At 39.3% G+C, this 21599-nt stretch overlaps 2 protein-coding genes across 3 annotated transcripts; both read left to right on the plus strand.

Moving 5' to 3' along the window:
- The first annotated feature begins 4005 nt into the window (after positions 1 to 4005).
- LOC139159987 (zinc finger and SCAN domain-containing protein 2-like) lies at positions 4006 to 8954 on the plus strand. The gene is made up of 2 exons (XM_070737473.1): positions 4006 to 4145; positions 7009 to 8954. Exon 2 carries the CDS (start codon positions 7605 to 7607, stop codon positions 8688 to 8690), a length of 1086 nt encoding a protein of 361 aa, XP_070593574.1. The 5' UTR covers positions 4006 to 4145; positions 7009 to 7604; the 3' UTR covers positions 8691 to 8954.
- Positions 8955 to 12013: 3059 nt separating this feature from the next.
- LOC139158336 (zinc finger protein 572-like) lies at positions 12014 to 18357 on the plus strand. 2 transcript variants are annotated; one of them, XR_011557680.1, is made up of 3 exons: positions 12014 to 12236; positions 15226 to 17470; positions 17853 to 18357. XR_011557680.1 is itself a non-coding variant. In XM_070735639.1 (2 exons), the coding sequence occupies exon 2, from the start codon at positions 15899 to 15901 to the stop codon at positions 16961 to 16963; it is 1065 nt and encodes a 354-aa protein (XP_070591740.1). In that variant the 5' UTR covers positions 12089 to 12236; positions 15226 to 15898; the 3' UTR covers positions 16964 to 18357. The 2 variants fall into 2 exon arrangements, 1 of the variants encoding a protein (XP_070591740.1); XM_070735639.1 differs by having other exon boundaries at positions 12089 to 12236; positions 15226 to 18357.
- Positions 18358 to 21599: the final 3242 nt, after the last annotated feature.

Here is a 21599-nt window from a genome sequence, read left to right on the forward strand (position 1 = left end):
AGCATGTGGATGTCTCCCCCACATCCACAGTCCTTGGGGCAGGAGCTGGGCCAGAGCTAACCACAACACCTTATACTACTTCCTGTTCAGTTTGTGTACATAGTCCTCGCTTGCCTTTTGTTTCCTGATCCTTCAAGGTTACAATGGCACTGAGAAAGCAGATGTACACCTCTTTCCCAAATTTGCACTGCTCAATGACCACACATCTGTAGTTCCTGTGGTTATGAACGTGCAGGAAAAGGACTTGCACCAATTGGGGTTCTGCCAACAGATGCACATTTATGATGGTTGCAGCATCCTATATTCCTGGTACCCATTTGTAACCTTCCTAGCCAGCTTCTGAGAAGCAAAAGCAGTGAGGATGCCAGCAGGAAATTGCAAGTCAGGGTCATGTGAAATTGCCTTTCACAACTCACAGTGATTTGCTTAACAATGGCAGAGGAACAATACTCCAATTTTTATTTTTTCACATACCCCTCATCAATGTGTTGGAAGAAATATCCATCTGGCTCAGTTCCAAACTGGGAAAAAGACACGGGAAACATGGAGGTTGATTAGAAACATGGTTTATTGATGAAGCAGTACCACACACAAAGACAGCAACCTACAAAAAGATATTGACAAAATTGAACGGGTCCAAGGACTGGCTACAAGAATGGTGGAAGGCCTTAAGCATAAAACGTATCAGGAAAGACTTAATGAACTCAATCTGTATAGTCTGGAGGACAGAAGGAAAAGGGGGGACATGATCGAAACATTTAAATATGTTAAAGGGTTAAATAAGGTCCAGGAGGGAAGTGTTTTTAATGGGAAAGTGAACACAAGAACAAGGGGACACAATCTAAAGTTAGTTGGGGGAAAGATCAAAAGCAACGTGAGAAAATATTATTTCACTGAAAGAGTAGTAGATCCTTGGAACAAACTTCCAGCAGACGTGGTTGGTAAATCCACAGTAACTGAATTTAAACATGCCTGGGATAAACATATATCCATTGTAAGATAAAATACAGGAAATAGTATAAGGGCAGACTAGATGGACCATGAGGTCTTTTTCTGCCGTCAGTCTTCTATGCTTCTATGTTTCTAATTCTGGGTCAGCTGACCCACTGGTTTGATGAATACCTGGATTTTTATACGTTTCAGAGACGCTGCTAAGAGATTTGTGCAATGTCTCAAATGCTTTTAGGAGATCGTGCAATGTAGTGAGCTCTGTGTCTCCTTCTAAATGCTTCTTAATGTCCTAAAGGGCCTTCATCCCATCATCCTGGAGATGAAGGTCTTTCGTTTTAGCAATAGCAGTAGCAGTAAGTTCATTTATACTTATATACCACTTCACAGTGCTTTTACAGCCCTCTCTAAGTGGTTTTCCAGAGTCAGCATATTGCCCCCAACAATCTGGTTTATTTTTCGTCACCTTAGAAGGATGGAACACTGAGTCAACTTTGAGCATGGTGAGATTCGATCTGCCAAATTGCAGGCAGCCGGCAAACAGCAGAAGTAGCCTTCGCTACTGGACTCTAACCATTGTGCCACCGCGATTCTTGTAAATAGAGTGACCCTATCTTTCTTAATGGGCATAAATGGCTGCTGGGCATATTAAAAAAGACGGAGTCTGCCTTCCTACCTCCATTTCTCATCTAGGGAAATATAATATTCCGCCTTTTTAATATTTCCCAAAATATTTCATTTCTTCTGGGGAGTAGGTGCTGACTTTCTAAAAATAATAAAAAGCTCTTTACATTTCCAACATTCATTTGAGGTGTCTTTAAACTTTTTGGACAATTTTTCCAGCGATAGATGCACACAGTACATCATCTTATAAAAAATTTCGTTTATAATTTAAAGTGAATTTTAGATCTTTCGTCTCCCATTCTTCAAGCATATTACATTCAAAGTTCTTTGCCCACTGCATCATAAAATATATTTATTTTATTTAGTTGTTTGTTTTCTTTGTCACGTACATTTTGCTGGTATACAGAATTAATATTTATATACATGATACATGATTTAAGGCGTCTTAGTTCTAGGCTTTGTAGGCCCAGGATTGAAAGTCTAGTCTCGTAGGGTATTCTTTTTCGAGTGGACAAATGAAGGGCTCTTCTGGTGAAGTACCCTTGAAAATGTTCAAAGATACTTCACCAGAAGAGCCCTTCATTCCTCCACTCGAAACAGAATGCCCTACGAGACAAGACTTTCAATCCTGAGTCTAGAAAGCCTAGAACTAAGACGCCTTAAACATGATCTAAGTACTGCCCACAAGATCATATGCTGCAACGTCCAGCCTGTCGGCGACTACTTCAGCTTCAACCACAACAACACAAGAGCACACAACAGATTTAAACTTAATATTAACCACTCCAAACTTGACTGTAAAAAATATGACTTCAGTAACCAAGTTGTCAAAGCATGGAACTCATTACCGGACTCCATAGTGTCATCCCCAAACCTCCAACACTTTACCCTTAGATTATCCAGATTCCTAAGATTATCCAGATTCCTAAGAGGTCAATAAGGGGCGAGTACAAGTGCACTAGAGTGCCTTCCGTCCCCTGTCCTATTGCTCTGCTATATTTCCTATACCTTTCTTCTATTCCTATATCTCTTCTTCTATTCTTTCATTGATATGTTCTATTACTATATCTTCTTTTCTATTCTTTCATAGATATATTTTACTATGAGTATCTCCTCTATAACCTTCATCATGTATTTTACTGTGTGTGTGTGTGTGTGTGTGTGTGTGTGTGTGTATATATATATATATATATATATATGTTAAAATGTTTTCAGCTGGAATTTTAAAATTAAGGGAGACTAGGATGGTCCCATTTCGGCCTTTCTTAAGTCGGATACCAGGGTGATCCGACTTAAGAAAATATATATATATATATATATATATATATATATATATATATATATATATATATATATGTAGATTGTTCTGAGTTCGGGTTTTGCCCTGTGTAATATTTTGCATGTCTATGCGAATATATATAAATATTTGTTTTCGTAGATTTTCACGGGTATATGTATGTAGATTGTTCTGAGTTCGGGTTTTGCGCTGTGTAATATTTTGCATGTCTATGCGACGTTTCGGTGAAATCACATTCACCATCATCAGGCTGAAGTTTTAAGCTTCGTGTTGCTGTAAATATTTACAGCAACACGAAGCTTAAAACTTCAGCCTGATGATGGTGAATGTGATTTCACCGAAACGTCGCATAGATAAATATTTACAGCAACACGAAGCTTAAAACTTCAGCCTGATGATGGTGAATGTGATTTCACCGAAACGTCGCATAGACATGCAAAATATTACAAAGGGCAAAACTCGAACTCAGAACAATCTACATATATATATATATATATACATAAACCACTAAAACTCTCATTGTGTATTGGACAAAATAAATAAATAAATAAATAAATAAATAAATAAATAAATAAATAAATAAATAAATAAATAAATAAATAAATAAATACTAGGAAAAGAGAAACATTAGGACATGGGATGGAAGGCACTCTGGCGCACTTATGCACGCCCCTTATCAATTGTAGAAATGCTTTACATACTCATTCTACAAGTTCAATTACAGTTTGTAAGCCTTAGCAATAGCACTCCGTCTACGTGTCTTGACCTGATGGGGCTGCTATGTCCTAAAACCTTGGGAGCCAGAGAAAATCACTTTTAAAGTTTGGGGATGTAGAGCATCACCACCAAAGAAAGTAGATTCTGTCAAAACGTCGTGAACTTTTAGGGCACAATGCGCAGCTAATCTTTGCAAGCTAAGTAGTATCATATTTCACTATTTTTCTTAGGTCAGTTGCCAGAAGTCAAAAACCATGATAGTATTTAATCAGTGAAAACCTCTTGCAAACGCCTTAGAATAGAGACTTGACAAGCGTGTTTTTCTCCCGGTCTGGAGATGGCGCTCAAACAGGAAACAACCGTGCCTAGAAAGTTTATGATAGAGTAGGCGGGCTCAATGATTGCGTTTAAAGGAGTTAAAACCATCAAGTACTGCATTGCTAGAAAGGATGGGAAGAGAGAAGCACAGAGGAAATTCCTCTTCTGGATGGCTCACGGGAGCGAAATATTGTGCAGAGTGGCTTTCTGTTCCTCCCGTGGTCGAAGCAGCACCTGGCAGGTGAGTTGAGGGTAGGTGGGATGAGAGTCCGGGAGCAAGTCGGGCTGTTTGTTTTTCCTTCATGGCCTGAAAGCAGAGAAGCAACTGTGCTGAAACCTGGTCAGCTGCTGCAGGTCCCTCCCCAAATTTATGTCAATTGGTGCTGCACGCTGTGAAACTGGTGGCTGCAATTTTCTGCTGGTGGGAAGATTTAAAAAGTATCTTTTAAATTAAAGTTGATTTGGGGGGATGCTTCCCTCGAGAAGTTGTGGGTGCTCCATCACTGGAGATTTGTAACAGAGGAATACCTGGGAAAAATGCTTGGAAGTCTTAATATCATTTCAGACAAACGGCTGCCAAGTCTCTGTTTAAGAGCCACCAGCGATGGAGCACCCACATGGAGAAACCATTCCCGAAAATTCAACCTTAACTCGAAAGAGACTTTTTAAATCTTCCAGGCAGCAAAAGACTTTTTAAATCTTCCAGGCAGCCATTCAGTTCCTCTGGCTAATTGTTCTCATTGTTGGGATTTTTCCTTAATTCCAGGTTGCTTCTTTACTTGATTAGTTTCCATCCATTGCCTCTTGTCTTGCCTTCTTGTGCTTTGGAAAATAAATTGAAACTTCAAGTATTGGTGCAATGCTTTTTTAAAAAATATTTTTTATCAAATTGCAAAGACAAACAAAACATACATTACATGTAACATTTAGTGGAGGAACAATCGCTCCTCTCAAAGTAGAAGTCATCTTTGTATTTGTAATAAGAAAAGAAAAGGGAAAAAAACTTTATCATTGTTTCACACCATCTATGAAATACTTAAAAATATCAATTGTAAGATAATAGGTAAAAACACACCTAAAATATTTAAAAATATATAGAAATTTTAAGATTATAACTTAAAATGAACTATGAAGGAAAAAAAGAGAGAAATAGTAGAAGAAAAAAGGAGTTTACATTTGTATTGTAAATAATCGCTGTCTAGTACAATATAACTACCAGGTACAAATATATTTAAAATAGTGTAAAAATAAGGTTATCTCTGTTTCTTTGTATCCCACCAGATATATACCTTTTGCCAAACATCATAAAATTCTGATTCTTCTTGATTTCTTAACCTTCTCGTCATCATGTCAAGCTCAGCACATTCTAAAACTTTCTTAAATATATCTGTTTCTTTTGGGGTCTCAAAGTCTTTCAATTTTTGAGCGAAAGCTATCCTAGCTGCTACTAAAATGTGGATTATTAGATAATATATATCTTTTTTGTATTTCTTATTTGAAATATCTAATAAAAAGAATTCTGGTGTTTTCTTAATTTCTTGCTGGGTTATTTCTTTTAACCATTTTTCTATTAGATTCCAATATTCTTTTGCTTTTGGGCATGTCCACCAAGCATGGTAGTAAGTGCCTATTTCTACCTTACATTTCCAACAATTGGGTGACTTAGTTTGGAACATTTTTGAAATTCTATTAGGCAGCAGATGCCATCTATAAAACATTTTAATTTGATTTTCTTTAAAAGAGGTTGACTTTGTTATTCTCCAGTTATATGTCCATACCTTTTCCCAAGTATTTAAGTCTATCTCTTTGTTTAGGTTTCTACACCAGCTAATCATATTGTCCTTTAATGTCCATTCTGTATTTTTACAATTAGTTAAAAATTTATATGTTTTTCCAATTAACTTCTTTTGATTTGTTGTTAATAATTTACCTAGAATGTTATTGTCCTTTCTAACTATATATGTTGTTTTAACTTTATAAAACCTAGACTTTATCTGTGAATATTGCCACCAATCTATAATAATACCTGTCTCCAACAAGTCCTGGTTCGTTTTTAAATTCCACTGATTATCTACTAGATCTTTGTATTTCCAGATCTTATCTTCTTGTATTAAGTTTGGGTGGGTTATGGCCTCTATAGGAGATACCCATTCTGGTAAAACTAAGAAATAGTCTTTCTTTATCTATAAGTGCCTTCCTAATTATATGTCTCTTAAAATAGGAATGTGTTCTATTCTTTTCATACCATACAAAAGCATGCCATCCCAACATTAAGTCGTGGCCTTCTAGGTTCAATAATCTTTTGTTTTGTAAAGTAAGCCATTCTTTAATCCAAGTTAAGGAAGCAGCTTGGTAATATGTCTTCCAATTCGGGAAGGCGAGGCCGCCTCTTTCTTTTATGTCCTCTATTGCACACTGTTTTATTCTAGGTTTTTTATCTTGCCATATAAATTTTCATGCCTGAGCACCTGGATTTTTTTCACAGATGTCATGTCACCCAAGACAACAATGAAATAGGGTTTCATTGTGTTCATCCTCATGATCATAATAGGGTGTGTACATAAGTGCACCCATACTCATGGTTGCTGTTTGTGAGCTCCCCAGGTAGCTTTTGACAAGCAAACCAGTGGAGATACCAGCAGGAATTTGCAAGTCATTTGACATTCCCTTTAATAGTCCACAGTTATTTCCTTAACAACTGCAGACGATCAGATGTAAGTTGACACTCTCATGTGACATCATGCTCTTGATCAAAATCGCCACCAGGAAGTGAGATGTCACCAGAGTGGCTGTGGACAGTATTTTCTATCATATTTGGAGCTGAGGATTTCCATAAGCAAAATGAGATGTATTTGGTGATAAGGCTTTTTGCACTGTATTTGTGATTGACCCAAAACAACAAGAGAATTTCCTGATTGAATGGATATTTGATCTTGGATCTTGGTTATTTTCCATGTGTCAAATGAATCATGATTAATGTAAGAGGTTATTCTAGCAATGTGGTCTGTTTGCTTCTTCATTGTAATATGTACTTTTTATTTATTCACATCTTCTACAACAGTTTTATAAACAATTAACATTACACTTTTCTTTGAATCTTACAGGCAAAGAAGATGGCAGTAAGAGCACACCATACAGCTGTTAATAACAAGCAACCTTGAAAATGAAATCAAAATATGTTTTGTTTCCTTCAGAAAACCGCATAATTCTTTTTTCCTGATCAGGTGAGACATAACAGACAGAAAAAGATTTCAAACTGGAATAAATAAATTATGCAGAACTCAAGCATACATTACATGAAAAGTCAAAGGAGGATTATTTTTTTATTCAGAAAAAGAGGGAAATATTTGGAAGTCAGTAGGGAGGAAAAAGTCACTTGGAATGCAATGTATGGTAGACAGAGAAGCAGGTCTCATTCTGAGACATAAAAATGGCTTTAATCAAAGCACTACTAAACAATGGATAACACTTGTTTTTACCTCAAGAATAAGATCCACAATTGCGCCTATTGTGAGAAAAGCACAGATTGGAAATCACAACTGATCGTGCACAAGAAGATCCATCCAGGGAGAAAAGTCTTAAAAGTGCTCCTAAAGTAATAAATAATTTAGTGAGCATGACAACTTGGTGATACATCAGAGGACTCACATCACATATGAGTGTCCAGATTGTGTGAAAGTTTCATTGGAAATTCCACATCATGAGACAACAGAGGACACACACACACGGGGAAAAACCATTTCAAGGAGAGGAAACCTTTGAATGCCCTATCTGTCGGAAAAGATTCAGTCACAATTACAACCTGATGAACCACCAGAGGACTCATACAGGAGAGAAACTATTTCAACGTCCTGATTCTGAAAAAGATTTCAGTCAAAATTCCAACCTGGTGGCACATCAGAGGACTCACAAAGGAGAGAAACCCTTTGAATGTCTGGATTGTGGGAAACGTTTCAGTAACAATTCCCACCTCGTTAGACACCAGAAGAATCACACAGGAGAGAAACCATATGAGTGTCCAGATTGCGGGAAAGGTTTCAGTCAAAATTCCAACCTGGTGATACACCAGAGGACTCACACAGGAGAGAAACACTTTGAATGTCCTGACTGTAGGAAAAGTTTTATCAGAAATTCCCACCTCATTAGCCACCAGAGGATTCACAGAGAAGGGATATCCTTTGAATGTCTTGATTGTGGAAAACGTTTCAATGAGAATTTCAGCCTGGTGAAACACCAAAGGATTCATACAGGAGAAAAACCCTTTGAATGTTCTGACTGTGGGAAAAGGTTTAATCACAGTTCCAACCTGGTGTCGCACCAAAGGATTCATACAGGAGAAAAACCCTTTGAATGTCCTGATTGTGGGAAAAAGTTCTGTCGGAATTCTGACCTGGTGAAACACCAGAGGGCTCACACAAGAGAGAAACTATTTCAATGTTCTGACTGTGGGGAAAGTTTCAATAACAATTCCCGACTGGTGACACACCAGAGGACTCACTCCAAGGAGAAACCATATTTGTGTCCAGATTGTGGGAAAAGTTTCCTTTGGAATTCTCGACTGGTGAGTCACCAGAGGACTCACACAGGAGAAAAACCACATGAGTGTCCCGACTGTGGGAAAGATTTCAGTACTAAGAATAGCCTTCTAAATCATATGCTTATACACACAGGGGAGAAACCATTTAAGTGTCCTGTGTGTGAACGGTGCTTTAGGAAACCTTCCAACCTTATCAAACACAAGAAAATCCACCTGAACTCCAAAGTGATTAATGTAGAGAAGGCTTGAATTTCATTTCAAACGTCCCATTGTAATTTTAGCTGAGAAATGGACTCTCCAATTTGACTAAAAGGAATTGGCCTAATTTCTTGTCCTCAAATATGTCATGTTATTAGATGGGAAGGAGGAAAGAAAAAAGTGGAACATGTTAATTTGATAAGAACAGTTTGCCCATCAGTAGCAGAAGTTGCTGGATTTTTTTTAAATTGTACAATTCTTCAAAAATCCTTTTAGAAGTGTCCATTTTTATCATAATAAATGATACAAATCCTACATTTAAAGTCCTAGCCTTCTTCTCCCTGGGTATCCTGAAAATTTTCAGCCCCAGAGTTTCCCTGGCAGCATCTCTTCCATATTAGAGCATCCAGGCTATAATTATAAATACCTATATATTATCTTTGGGACCGCCTTCTGCCGCACGAATCCCAGCGACCGGTTAGGTCCCACAGAGTTGGCCTTCTCCGAGTCCCATCGACTAAACAATGTCATCTGGCGAGACCCAGGGGAAGAGCCTTCTCTGTGGTGGCCCCAACCCTCTGGAATCACACCCCCCCCCCGGAGATTAGGACTGCCCCCAACCTCTTTACCTTTCGCAAACTCCTCAAAACTCATCTTTGTCGTCAGGCATGGGGAAATTGATTCCCCTGGGCTGCTTCCGCTTTACGCATGGTCTGTATGAGATGGATGATTGTTTTTATATTAAGGGTTTTAAATCGTTTTAGTATTGGATTTGTATTGTTTTTGTTGTGAGCCGCTCCGAGTCCTCGGAGGGGGGCGGCATACAAATCAAATAAGTAAGTAAGTAAGAAAGTAAGTAAGTAAGTAAATAAGTAAATAAATAGGTAAGGGACTGTGGCTCCTTATATAATGAGAAAAGAAGAGGAGAAGATAAATAGTTTATCTTTTCCTAACAATTCCAGAAATTTATTGCACCAAGCATGTCTGCTCGGATTGTATCAAGAATGAGGCACATGTGGAAGAAACCATATGAATACCAAATATATTGCCAGAGTTTGGGACAGTGACAAAAGCATTGTAAATGCTGCCCTACAAGTGAGAAGAGCTGAAGAAATATTGAGTTGAGAAAAGGGATTGTGTGTCAAGTCCCCCTAGATCCCTATCTGGATGGCTGCCATTCTGGCGGGGAGGGCCTGAATGCCATGTTATGACCTTTTCATTTTTCTGCTCCATTCTCAGCTTTGATGTACTTTCCTGGGAATGGGGGTGGGGAGGAATTGCCCCTCATAAATGTGTTGGAAGAAATATCCATCTGGTTCAGTTCCAAGCTGGGAAAAAGGCACTGGAAACATGGAGGCTGATTGGAAACATGGTTTATTGATGAAGCAGTACCATACATAAAGACAGCATGCAATTCTGGGTCAGCTGACCCACTGGTTTGATGAATACCTGGGTTTTTATACGTTTCAGAGACGCTGCTAAGAGATTTGTGCAATGTCTCAAATTCTTTTAGAAGATTGTGCAATGTAGTGAGCTCTGTATCTTCTTCTAAATGCTTCTTAATATCCTAAAGGGCCTTAATCCCATCATCCTGGAGATGAAGGTCTTTTGTTTTAGCAATAGCAGTAGCACTTAGACCACTTAGACACATATATACCACTTTACAGTGCTTTTACAGACCTCTCTAAGTGGTTTTCCAGAGTCAGCATATGGCCCCCAACAATATAGTTCATTTTAGTCACCTTAGAAGGATGGAGGGCTGAGCCAACCTTGATCCTGGTGAGATTCGATCTGCCAAATTGCAGGCAGCCAGCAATCAGCAGAAGCAGCCTGGGGTACTAGACTCTAACCATTATGCCACCACGGTTCTTGTAGATAAAGTGACCCAATCTTTCTTAATGGGCACAAAATGGCTGCTGGGCACTATTAAAAAAAGACTGAGTCTGCCTTCCTACCTCCTTTCCTCATTTAGCGAAATATAATATTCTGCCTTTTTAATATTTCCCCAAATATTTCATTTCTTCTGGGGAGTAATTGGTGACATTCCACAAATGATAAAAAGCTATTTACATTGCCATCATTCATTTGAGGTGTCTTTAAACATTTTGGACAATTTTTCCAGCACTAGATACACACATTACATCATCTTATAAAAGTTTTCTTTTAGATCTTTTATGTATTTTATTTTATTTATTTTGTCCAATACACAATAATACACAATGAAGGTAATAAAGGACACCTTCGAGGAAATAGAATTAGAGAAAGAATAGAAGAGAGAGTATAGGATAAAATAATCAATGAGAGAATAGAAGAAAGATATAGGGATAGAAGAGAAGATATATGGGATATAGGAGAGACAATAGGACAGGGGTCAGAAGGCATTCTAGTGCACTTATGCACGCCTCTTACTGACCTCTTGGGAATCTGGATAGGTCAACCGTGGACAGTTGTTGTTTTTATTACTGTTGTTAGCCGCCCCGAGTCTACGGAGAGGGGCGGCATACAAATCCAATAAAATGAAATGAAATGAAATGAAAATGTTGGGGGTTAGGGGATGATACTACGGAGTCCGGTAATGAGTTCCACGCTTCAACACCTCTATTACTAAAGTCATATTTTTTACAATCAAGTTTGGAGCGGTTAATATTGAGCTTGAATCTGTTATGTGCTCTTGTGTTGTTGTGGTTGAAGCTGAAGTAGTCGTTGACAGGCTGGGCATTGCAGCATATGATCTTGAGGGCAATATTTAGATCATGTTTAAAGGCGTCTTAGTTCTAAGCTTTCTAGGCCCAGGATTGTAGGTCTAGTTTCATCCACATATTTTCCCATTCTTCAAGCATATTTCATTCAAAGTTCTTTGCCCACTCATCATAAAATTTATTTATTTTATTTGTTTGTTTGTTTTGTCACATATATTTTGGTGGTATACAAAGATATAATATTTATATACATGATACTAGTAAAAGAGAGACATTAGGACGGGACACAAGGCACTCTGGTGCACTTATGCACACCCCTTATAAATTGTAAAAATGCTTTACATACTCTTTCTACAAGTTCAATTACAGTTTATAAGCCTTAGCAATAGCACTCCCTCGGAGTGTCTTGACCTGATGGGGCTGCTATTTAAAGTTTTCGGATGTAGAGAGGCATTGATCTCTACCTAGAGTCACCACCTAAAAAAGCAGATTCTGTTAAAACGTCATGAACTTTTACGCAGCTAATCTTTGCAAGCTAAATAGTATCATATTTCACTATTTTTCTTAGGTCAGTTGCCAGAAGTCAAAAACGATGACAGCATTTAATCGGTGAAAAGATCTTGCAGACGCTTTAGAATAGAGACGGGACAAGCGTGTTTTTCTCCCGATCTGGAGATGGCGCTCAAACAGGAAACACCCGTGCCTACAAAGTTGGCGATAGAGTAGGCGGGCTAGGTGATTGCGTTTAAAGGAGTAAAAACCATCAAGTACTGCATTGCTAGAAAGAATGGGAAGAGAGAACAACACAATGAACTTCCTCTTCTGGATGGTTCACGGGAGCGAGGTGGTGTGCAGAGTGGCTTTGTGCTCTTCCCATGGTCGAAGCAGCACCTGGCAGGTGAGTTGAGGGTAGGTGGGAGAAGAGTCCGGGAGCAAGTCGGGCTGTTTGTTTTTCCTCCACGGCCTGGAAGCAGAGAAGCAACTGTGCTAAAACTTGGTCAGCTGTTACAGGTCCCTCCCCAAATTTAAGCCAATTGGTGCTGAACGCTGTGAAACTGGTGGCTGCGATTTTCTGCTGGTGGGAAGATTTAAAAGTATCTTTTAAATTAAAGTTGATTTGGGTGAATGCTTCCCTTGATAGTTGTGGTTGTTCCGTCACTGGAGATTTGTAACAGAGGAATAGGTGGAAAAAAAGCTTGGAAGTCTTAATATCATTTCAGACAAACGGCTGCCAAGTCTCTGTTTAAAAGCCACCAGCGATGGAGCACCCACAACCTCTGGAGGGAAACCATTCCCGAAGATTCAACCTTAACTCGAAAGAGACTTTTTAAATCTCCCAGGCAGCAAAAGATTCCAGCCATTCAGTTCCACTGGCTAATTTTTCTCACTGTTGGGATTATTCCTTAATTCCAGATTGCTTCTTTCCTTGATTAGTTTCCATCCATTGCCTCTTGTCTTGCCTTCTTGTGCTTTGGAAAATAAGTTGACACTTCAAGTATCTGTGTCACCCCAAGTCCTTCCTTTCACCAGACCAGACATACCCAAATCCTGCAACTGTTGTTTATATGTTTTACCACCAGCCCACTAATTAGACAACATGAAGCCAGATAAATTAAGGTGTCACTTATACACATTACACCCCAATCATACTAATAAGCTGCTTGAAATTTTTCAGCAAAAACGTGCCAAATATTGTAGACAATTCTCCCGGCTGAGAGTTGGGGAGATGTGAAATGTTTATTTCTTGGTGGGGGGGGACACAAAATAATTGAGGAGCACTGGGATATTGTAATGCAAAACTTTCTTCCCAACACATGGGAGATCTTTCCTATTCTTTCACTTTTCTCCCAGGACTCCTTAATTTGATTCCAAAATTCCTTCAATTAAAACCTAACAGGTTTTGAAGAAAGACAACAAAACCTAACAGGTTTTAAGAGTCTGCGGAGAGGGGCGGCATACAAATCTAATAAATAATAATAATTATTATTATGATTATGATTTGTAGCAGTGAAAGTGATATTTAACTATGCAGATTATTCTGATTTTGCTGGAATTGGCAGACACCAAAGAATTGCAAGATTGTTTATTTCACAAACAAGATTCAAAAAGACAGGCTATAATATTTTTTTAGTAGGTGAAATTACATCTGATCCCTTTGAAGGATGCTCGGTGACCAGGAGCCGATCAGGACTGGCATGCGGAGGAAGCCAAGATGTACTGGTAACTCAGTGGTCTGATTGGATAATCACTGGGGAACTTTCATGCCTTAGTTGAGAACACAATCTGCCTGCTCCTGTCACCCACCCTATTGAATATATATGCAAAATTTGTATAATTAAAAATAATAAAATGCTTACTATGCTTAATAGGTTTTCCTTTTTCTCTTTTCTTGGTGTCATATTTTAGTGCACATCTTTATCATGTCTCACTTTAGAAACATAGAAACATAGAAGTCTGACGGCAGAAAAAGACCTCGTGGTCCATCTAGTCTGCCCTTATACTATTTTGTGTATTTTATCTTAGGATGGATATATGTTTATCCGAGGCATGTTTAAATTCAGTTACTGTGGATTTATCTACCACGTCTGCTGGAAATTTGTTCCAAGGATCTACTACTCTTTCAGTAAAATAATATTTTCTCATGTTGCTTTTGATCTTTCCCCCAACTAACCTCAGATTGTGCCCCCTTGTTCTTGTGTTCACTTTCCTATTAAAAACACTTCCCTCCTGGACCTTATTTAACGCTTTTATTATGGTTAGGCATTGGAAACCCTTCCAATGATCCCAAAGACTCTGAATCTCTTACAGGGCTATATAAAAATATGAAGCACATTTTTAGAAAGCCTACCTAGGAGTCAGACGTCAGATGGTATATATGTCAGGGTTTCAAGTAACAAACGCAATGAAATCATAACTCTTGAGTCCTGAATTCTCCTCAAAATAATTTTTTATTAAGAATGTTTTCCCTACCCAAATCAAACCTAAAGTTCTTGCCCCCAGATCACACATCCACCACATGGTCCAATCAGATCTCAGTCCTCCTTCAGCTGTCTTTGGTCCACTCCTCCCTAACACATGGTGGGGACTTCCTTGGCTCTCATGGGAAAGAATGTCATTTTAATAATCAGACTGTCAGAAATCACTACCCCTAAATCCTTCTCTCCTGATGTTTTTGCTAACACAGAATTGCCAATACAATACTCAGATTGAGGATTCCTTTTCCCTAAGTGCATTATTTTACATTTGGAAACATTAAACTGCAGTTTCCACTGCTTTGACCATTTATCTAGTAAAGCTAAAAAATTTACCATATTACAGATGCCTTCAGGAATATCAACCCTATTGTAGGTAGCTTTTGACAAGCAAACCAGTGGAGATACAAGTCATTTGCAAATCATCTGAAATTCCCTTTAATAGTCCACAGTTATTTCCTTAACAACTACAGGCGATCAGATGTAAGTTGGCACTCTCATGTGACATCATGCTCATGATCACACTGCTTAGTAATGCAGGTGTCCATCCAAATTGCTGTCAGGAAGTGAGGACTGCTTGAATTGGAATGTCACCAGAGTGGTTGTGGACAGTATTTTCTATCATATTTGGAGCTGAGGATATCCATAAGCAAAATGAGATGTATTTGGTGATAAGGTTTTGCACTGTATTTGTGATTGACCCAAAACAACAAGAGAATTTCCTGATTGAATGGATATTTCATCTTAGATCTTGGTTATTTTCCATGTGTCAAATGAATCATGATTAATGTAAGAGGTTATTCTAGCAATGTGGTCTGTTTGCTTCTTCATTGTAATATGTACTTTTTATTTATTCACATCTTCTACAACAGTTTTATAAACAATTAACATTACACTTTTCTTTGAATCTTATAGGCAAATAAGATGGCAATAAGAGCACACCAGACTGCTGTTAATAACAAGCAACATTGAAAATGAAAGAAAATCAAGTCAGAAGTCAAAATATTTTTTGTTTCCTTCAGAAACCACATAATTCTTTTTTCCTGATCAGGTGAGACATAACAGACAGAAAAAGATTTCAAACTGGAATAAATAAATTATGCAGAACTCAAGCATACATTACATGAAGTCAAAGGAGGTTATTTTTTTATTCAGAAAAAGAGGGAAATATTTGGAAGTCAGTGGGGAGGAAAAAGTCACTTGGAATGCAATGTATGGTAGACAGAGAAGCAGGTCTCACTCTGAGACATAATAAATATAAGTGTTGGATAAGATCCACAATTGCGCCTATTGTGAGAAAAGCACAGATTGGAAATCACAACTGATTGTGCACAAGAAGATCCATCCAGGGAGAAAAGTCTTAAAAGTGCTCCCTATGTAGAAAATAATTTAGTGAGCATGGCAACTTGGTGATACATCAGAGGACTCACATCATATATGAGTGTCCAGATTGTGTGAAAGTTTCATTGAAAATTCCCACCTCATTAGACAACAGAGGACACACGCACAGGGGTAAAAACCATTTCAAGGAGAGAAACCCTTTGAATGCCTTATCTGTGGGAAAGGTTTCAGTCACAATTACAGCCTGATGAGCCACCAGAGGACTCATACAGGAGAGAAACTATTTGAATGCCCTGCTTCTGAAAAAGGTTTAAGTCAAAATTCCAACCTGGTGACACATCAGAGGACTCACAAAGGAGAGAAACCCTTTGAATGTCTGGATTGTGGGAAACGTTTCAGTAACAATTCCCACCTCGTTAGACACCAGAAGAATCACACAGGAGAGAAACCATATGAGTGTCCAGATTGCGGGAAAGGTTTCAGTCAAAATTCTAACCTGGTGATACACCAGAGGACTCACACAGGAGAGAAACACTTTGAATGTCCTGATTGTAGGAAATGTTTTATTAGGAATTCCCATCTAATTAGCCACCAGAGGATTCATAGAGAAGGGATACCCTTTGAATGTCCTGATTGTGGAAAATGCTTCAGTGAGAATTTCAGCTTGGTGAAACACCAAAGGATTCATACAGGAGAAAAACCCTTTGAATGTCCTGATTGTGGGAAAAGGTTTAATCACAATTCCAAGCTGGTGGCACACCAAAGGATTCATACAGGAGAAAAACCCTTTGAATGTCCTGATTGTGGGAAAAGGTTCAGTCGGAATTCTAACCTGGTGAAACACCAGAGGACTCACACAAGAGAGAAACTATTTCAATGTTCTGATTGTGGGGAAAGATTCAAGAACAATTCTCGACTGGTGGAACACCAGAGGGCTCACACAAGAGAGAAACTATTTCAATGTTCTGACTGTGGGAAACGTTTCAATAACAATTCCCGACTGGTGACACACCAGAGGACTCACTCCAAGGAAAAAACATATTTGTGTCCAGATTGCGGGAAAAGTTTCCTTTGGTATTCTCGACTAGTGAGTCACCAGAGGACTCACACAGGAGAAAAACCACATGAGTGTCCCGACTGTGGGAAAGATTTCAGTACTAAGAATAGCCTTCTAAATCATATGCTTATACACACAGGGGAGAAACCATTCAAGTGCCTTGATTGTGAACGGTGCTTTAGGAAACCTTCCAACCTTATCACACACAAGAAAATCCACCTGACGTCCAAAGTGATGAATGTAGAGAAGGCTTGAATTTCATTTCAAAAGTCCCGTTGTAATTTCAGCTGAGAAATGGACTCTCCAATTTGACTACAAAGAATTGGCCTATTTTTTTGTCGTCAAATATGTCATGGTATTAGATGGGAAGGAGGCAAGAAAAAGGTGGAACATATTAATTTGCTAAGGACTGTTTGCCCATCAGCAGCAGAAGTTGCTAGATATTTTTTAAATTGTACAATTCTTCAAAAATCCTTTTAGAAATGTCCATTTTTATCATAATAAATGATACAAAACCTACATTTAAAGTCCTAGCCTTCTTCTCCCTGGGTATCCTGAAGGTTTTCAGCCACAGTTTCCCTGGCAATATCTCTTCCATATAAGAGTGCCCAGGCTATAATTAGAGTCTGTGGCTCCTCATATAATGGGAAAACGCAGAGAAGAGCAGTTAGATCTTTTCTAACAATTCCAGAATTTATTGCACCAAGCATGTCTGTTCTAATTGTATCAAGTATGAGGCATATGTGGCACAAACCATATACAGTGTTCCCTCGATTTTCGTGGGTTCGAACTTTGCGAAAAACCTATACCATGGTTTTTCAAAACTATTAATTAAAAAATACTTTGTGATTTTTTTCCCTATACCATGGTTTTTCCCGCCTGATGACGTCATATATCATTGCCCAATTTTCGTCCGCTTTTAATAAACATTTTTTAAAATAAACTTTAATAAATAAACATGGTGAGTAATAATCTAAATGGTTGCTAAGGGAATGGAAATTTGTAATTTAGGGGTTTAAAGTGTTAAGGGAAGGGTTGTGATACTGTTCATAGCCAAAAATAGTGTATTTACTTCCGCATCTCTACTTCGCGGAAATTCGACTTTCGCGGTTGATCTCGGAACGCATCCCCCACGAAAATCGAGGGAACACTGTATTGGGAGAGTTTGGGAAAGTGACAAAAGCATTGTACAAGCTACCCTACAAGTCACCTTCATGGATAAGAGCTGGAGAAATATTGAATTGAGAAAAGGGATTGTGTGTCAAGTCCCCCTATATCCCTATCTGGATGGCTGCCATTCAGGCAGGGAGGGCCTAAATGCCATTTTATGGACTTTTTCTGTTTCTGCTCTTTTCTCAACTTTGATGTACTTTCCTGCAAATGGGAGAGAAGAGGAATTGTCTGTGGCCATCTGTTTTATCTGTGCTCCAATGAAACAAGCAAGTAGCCCCTGAGAGCAACTTCTTGCCACCTTATCCTCTCAGAGTTCTCACAACAACTTTGCCTTTATAGATTGGTTCATCGTGGACTGGACAGAAGGGAGGAATTTCTACATTTTTTAATCTAACTGTGCTGTGTTGGAAATTAAAGATCCTGCCTTGCTCTACTTGCTATCACTGTCTCTCAATAAAAGTTTCCTTTTGAAATCCCTCATGTTTCAAGAGTTCTACTTTCTTGAAGAGAGAGGAGAGGCAGGTGCTTATATTGTCTTTTTCAGCACAGGATCTCCAGGTTTATTAGCAACGGTGTGATTTTATTTATTAGCGGTTTATTAGCAACCGTCAACTGTGATTTTCACTTGGAGGTTAGTCTTTGATGGCTAGAGTGTAAGAGCAGCACCAAGGGTCTGATACTTTTGTGGTTCCCCCTTGGTTGGGAAATGTGGGAAAAATTGTACAATGAATGTTTCATTTCTAAAACATCATTGCATAAGAATCATGAGTAGATTTTGAAAAAAAAGGAAAGTACTGTATCAGCATTTGTGTAAACATTGAGACAGGGTAATCTAACACTTTGTAATGTCTGGGAGACATTGATTGATTGATTGATTGATTGATTGATTGGATTTGTATGCCGGCCCTCTCCGGGGACTCGGAGCGGCTAACAGCAACAATAAAACTGTACAATAGTAATCTAATACTAAAAATGAATTAAAAACCCATTAATATAAAAATCAAACAAACGTACATACATACCATGCATAGAATTGTAAAGGCCTAGGGGGAAAGAGGATCTCAATTCCCCCATGCCTGATGGCAGAGGTGGGTTTTAAGTAGCTTACGAAAGGCAAGGAGGGTGGGGGCAATTCTAATCTCTGGGGGAGTTGGTTTCAGAGGGCCGGGGCCACCACAGAGAAGGCTCTTCCCCTGGGTCCCGCCAAGCGACATTGGTTGACGGGACCCGGAGAGCATCCACTCTGTGGCACCTAACTGGTCGCTGGGATTTGTGCAGCAGAAGGCGATCCCTGAGATAATCTGTTTTTCCTGTTTTTCATTTCTCTCTCAGAGCTGCTTAATTTTTTTCAAACATCCTTCAAACAATTTTTAGCAGCGAAAGTGATATTTTATCTATGCTGATAGAAATATCCTGATTTTGCTGGGACTGAAAGACGTCAAATAATTCCATGTCCATTTTACCAACACATTTTAAAAAGACAGGTTTCAATTTTGTTAGGTCACATTACCTCTGATCCCTTTGAAGGATACTTGGTGAGCAGGAGTAGATCAGGACTGGTGTGTGGAAAAACCAAGATGTGACTCAGGGGTCTCTCTCAATAATCACTGGGGACTTTCAATGACACAACCTATAGCTGCCTGCTCCTAAACCAGCACTTTCATCTATCCATCCATCCATCCCGGACCAGAATATCTCCGGGACTGCCTTCTGCCGCACGAATCCCAGCGACCGGTTAGGTCCCACAGAGTTGGCCTTCTCCGGGTCCCGTCGACTAAGCAATGCCGTTTGGCGGGACCCAGGAGAAGAGCCTTCTCTGTGGCGGCCCCGACCCTCTGGAACCAGCTCCCCCCAGATATCAGAGTTGCCCCCACCCTCCTTGCCTTTCGCAAGCTCCTTAAAACCCACCTCTGTCGTCAGGCATGGGGGAATTGAAATTTCCCTTCCCCCTAGGCTTATAGAATTTATACCTGGTATGCTTGTATGTATGAGTGGTTCTTTAAATTGGGGGTTTTTTAGATTGTTTTTTAATATTAGATTTGTTTACATTGTCTTTTTATATTGTTGTTAGCCGCCCCGAGTCTTCGGAGAGGGGCGGCATACAAATCTAATAAATACAAATACAAATCCTATACCCAGAAAGCCCCAGTGCACAGACTAAAAAATGCCTTGAGAGATATGCAAACTCCATTACTAAATGGAGATGAAGGGAAAATATCTCCCAAGCATACGATCAGGGTTGAAATGCTACTGGTTCAGCCTGGTTTGGACATAGTAGTGGTGCCACTGGTGGTTCAGAAAACTGGTGTGAGGCTGTGCAAGGCTCCATCCATCTGCTTGGACGTCGCCATTTTATTTGTTTGTTTGTTTGTTTGTTTGTTTGTTTGTTTATTAGATTTGTATGCCGCCCCTCTCCGTAGACCCAGGGTGGCTCACAACAGCAATAGAACAATTCATAACAAATCTAATAATTTAAAAATTTTTAAAAACCCATTATTAATCAGACATACATACAAACATACCATACATAAATTGTATAGGCCCGGGGGGAGATATCTCAATTCCCCCATGGCTGGGGGCAAAGGTGGGTTTTAAAGAGTTTACGGAAGGCAAGGTGGGTGGGGGCAGTTCTAATCTCCATGGGGAGCTGGTTCCAGAGAGTCGGGGCCACCACAGAGAAGGCTCTTCCCCTGGACCCGCCAAACGACATTGTTTAGTCAACGGGACCCGGAGAAGGCCAACTCTGTGGGACCTAATCTTTTAAGCCTCCACGCATGCCCAAAACGTGTGTGTTTGCAGAGGGTGAAAAAGCATGTTATGATGGTGATGAAGCGCATACTTCCGAATCCACAGGTAAGGTAAGTAGATTTCATTGTTGATTCGGATCCTATTCAGAAGAGACAGAAAACCCTCTCTAATTCAGAGGAGTATATGAAGGTGTGAGAATGTTGAAGGAAAGATACTTGTGTCAGAGAATGGTGCAACTAGTGTCCAAATGGAGTCACAGACACTGACATGAACTTTTGGTTTTATTTTATTTTATTTATTTATTATTAGAGTTGAAAGGGACCTTACAGGTCATTGAGTCCAACCCCCTGCTTAAGCCGGAAACCCTACAGCACTCCAGCCAAATGGCAGTCCAATCTCCTCTTGAAAATGTCTCCTGCCTCTTGCACAAATCCTATTGACTCCCTTCTTTAGGAGCTTGAGCGCGAGCTAGTATTAGAGGAAGGGATCTGTCACTTTGTTGAGAGCCAGAGAGGCTCTGCTACAAGAACCTGCCCATCACGCTCACCCTGCATGGGTTGTGAGGGTAATCATTTAAGAAACCAGTGCACTTTTAAAGATGCAATCTGCCGGCGATGTGGGTGCAGGGGACACATTGCTAGAGTTTGCTATGAAAGAAAAGCCCCTCTCTGGGCCATTTTTACAGGGAGATGGGTGCTGCTGTGCAGAGATGGCCGCCTTTGAGATCGTCATCTAAGAGCGGCGTCTGCTGTGCTATTTATAATTCCGGTGGAGATCAACCTACAATCATTCAAAAAACGCAATTGTCATTATGGAAGAAGATAATTCTGCATGCAATTCTGGGTCAGCTGACCCACTGGCTTGATCAATACCTGGATTTTTATATGATGCTGTTAAGAGAGTTGTGCAATGTCTCAAATGCTTTTAGGAGATTGTGCAATGTAGTGAGCTCTGTGTCTTCTTCTAAATG

This window comes from Erythrolamprus reginae, chromosome 2 (assembly GCF_031021105.1).
Source record: "Erythrolamprus reginae isolate rEryReg1 chromosome 2, rEryReg1.hap1, whole genome shotgun sequence".
Lineage (NCBI taxonomy): Eukaryota > Metazoa > Chordata > Lepidosauria > Squamata > Dipsadidae > Erythrolamprus > Erythrolamprus reginae.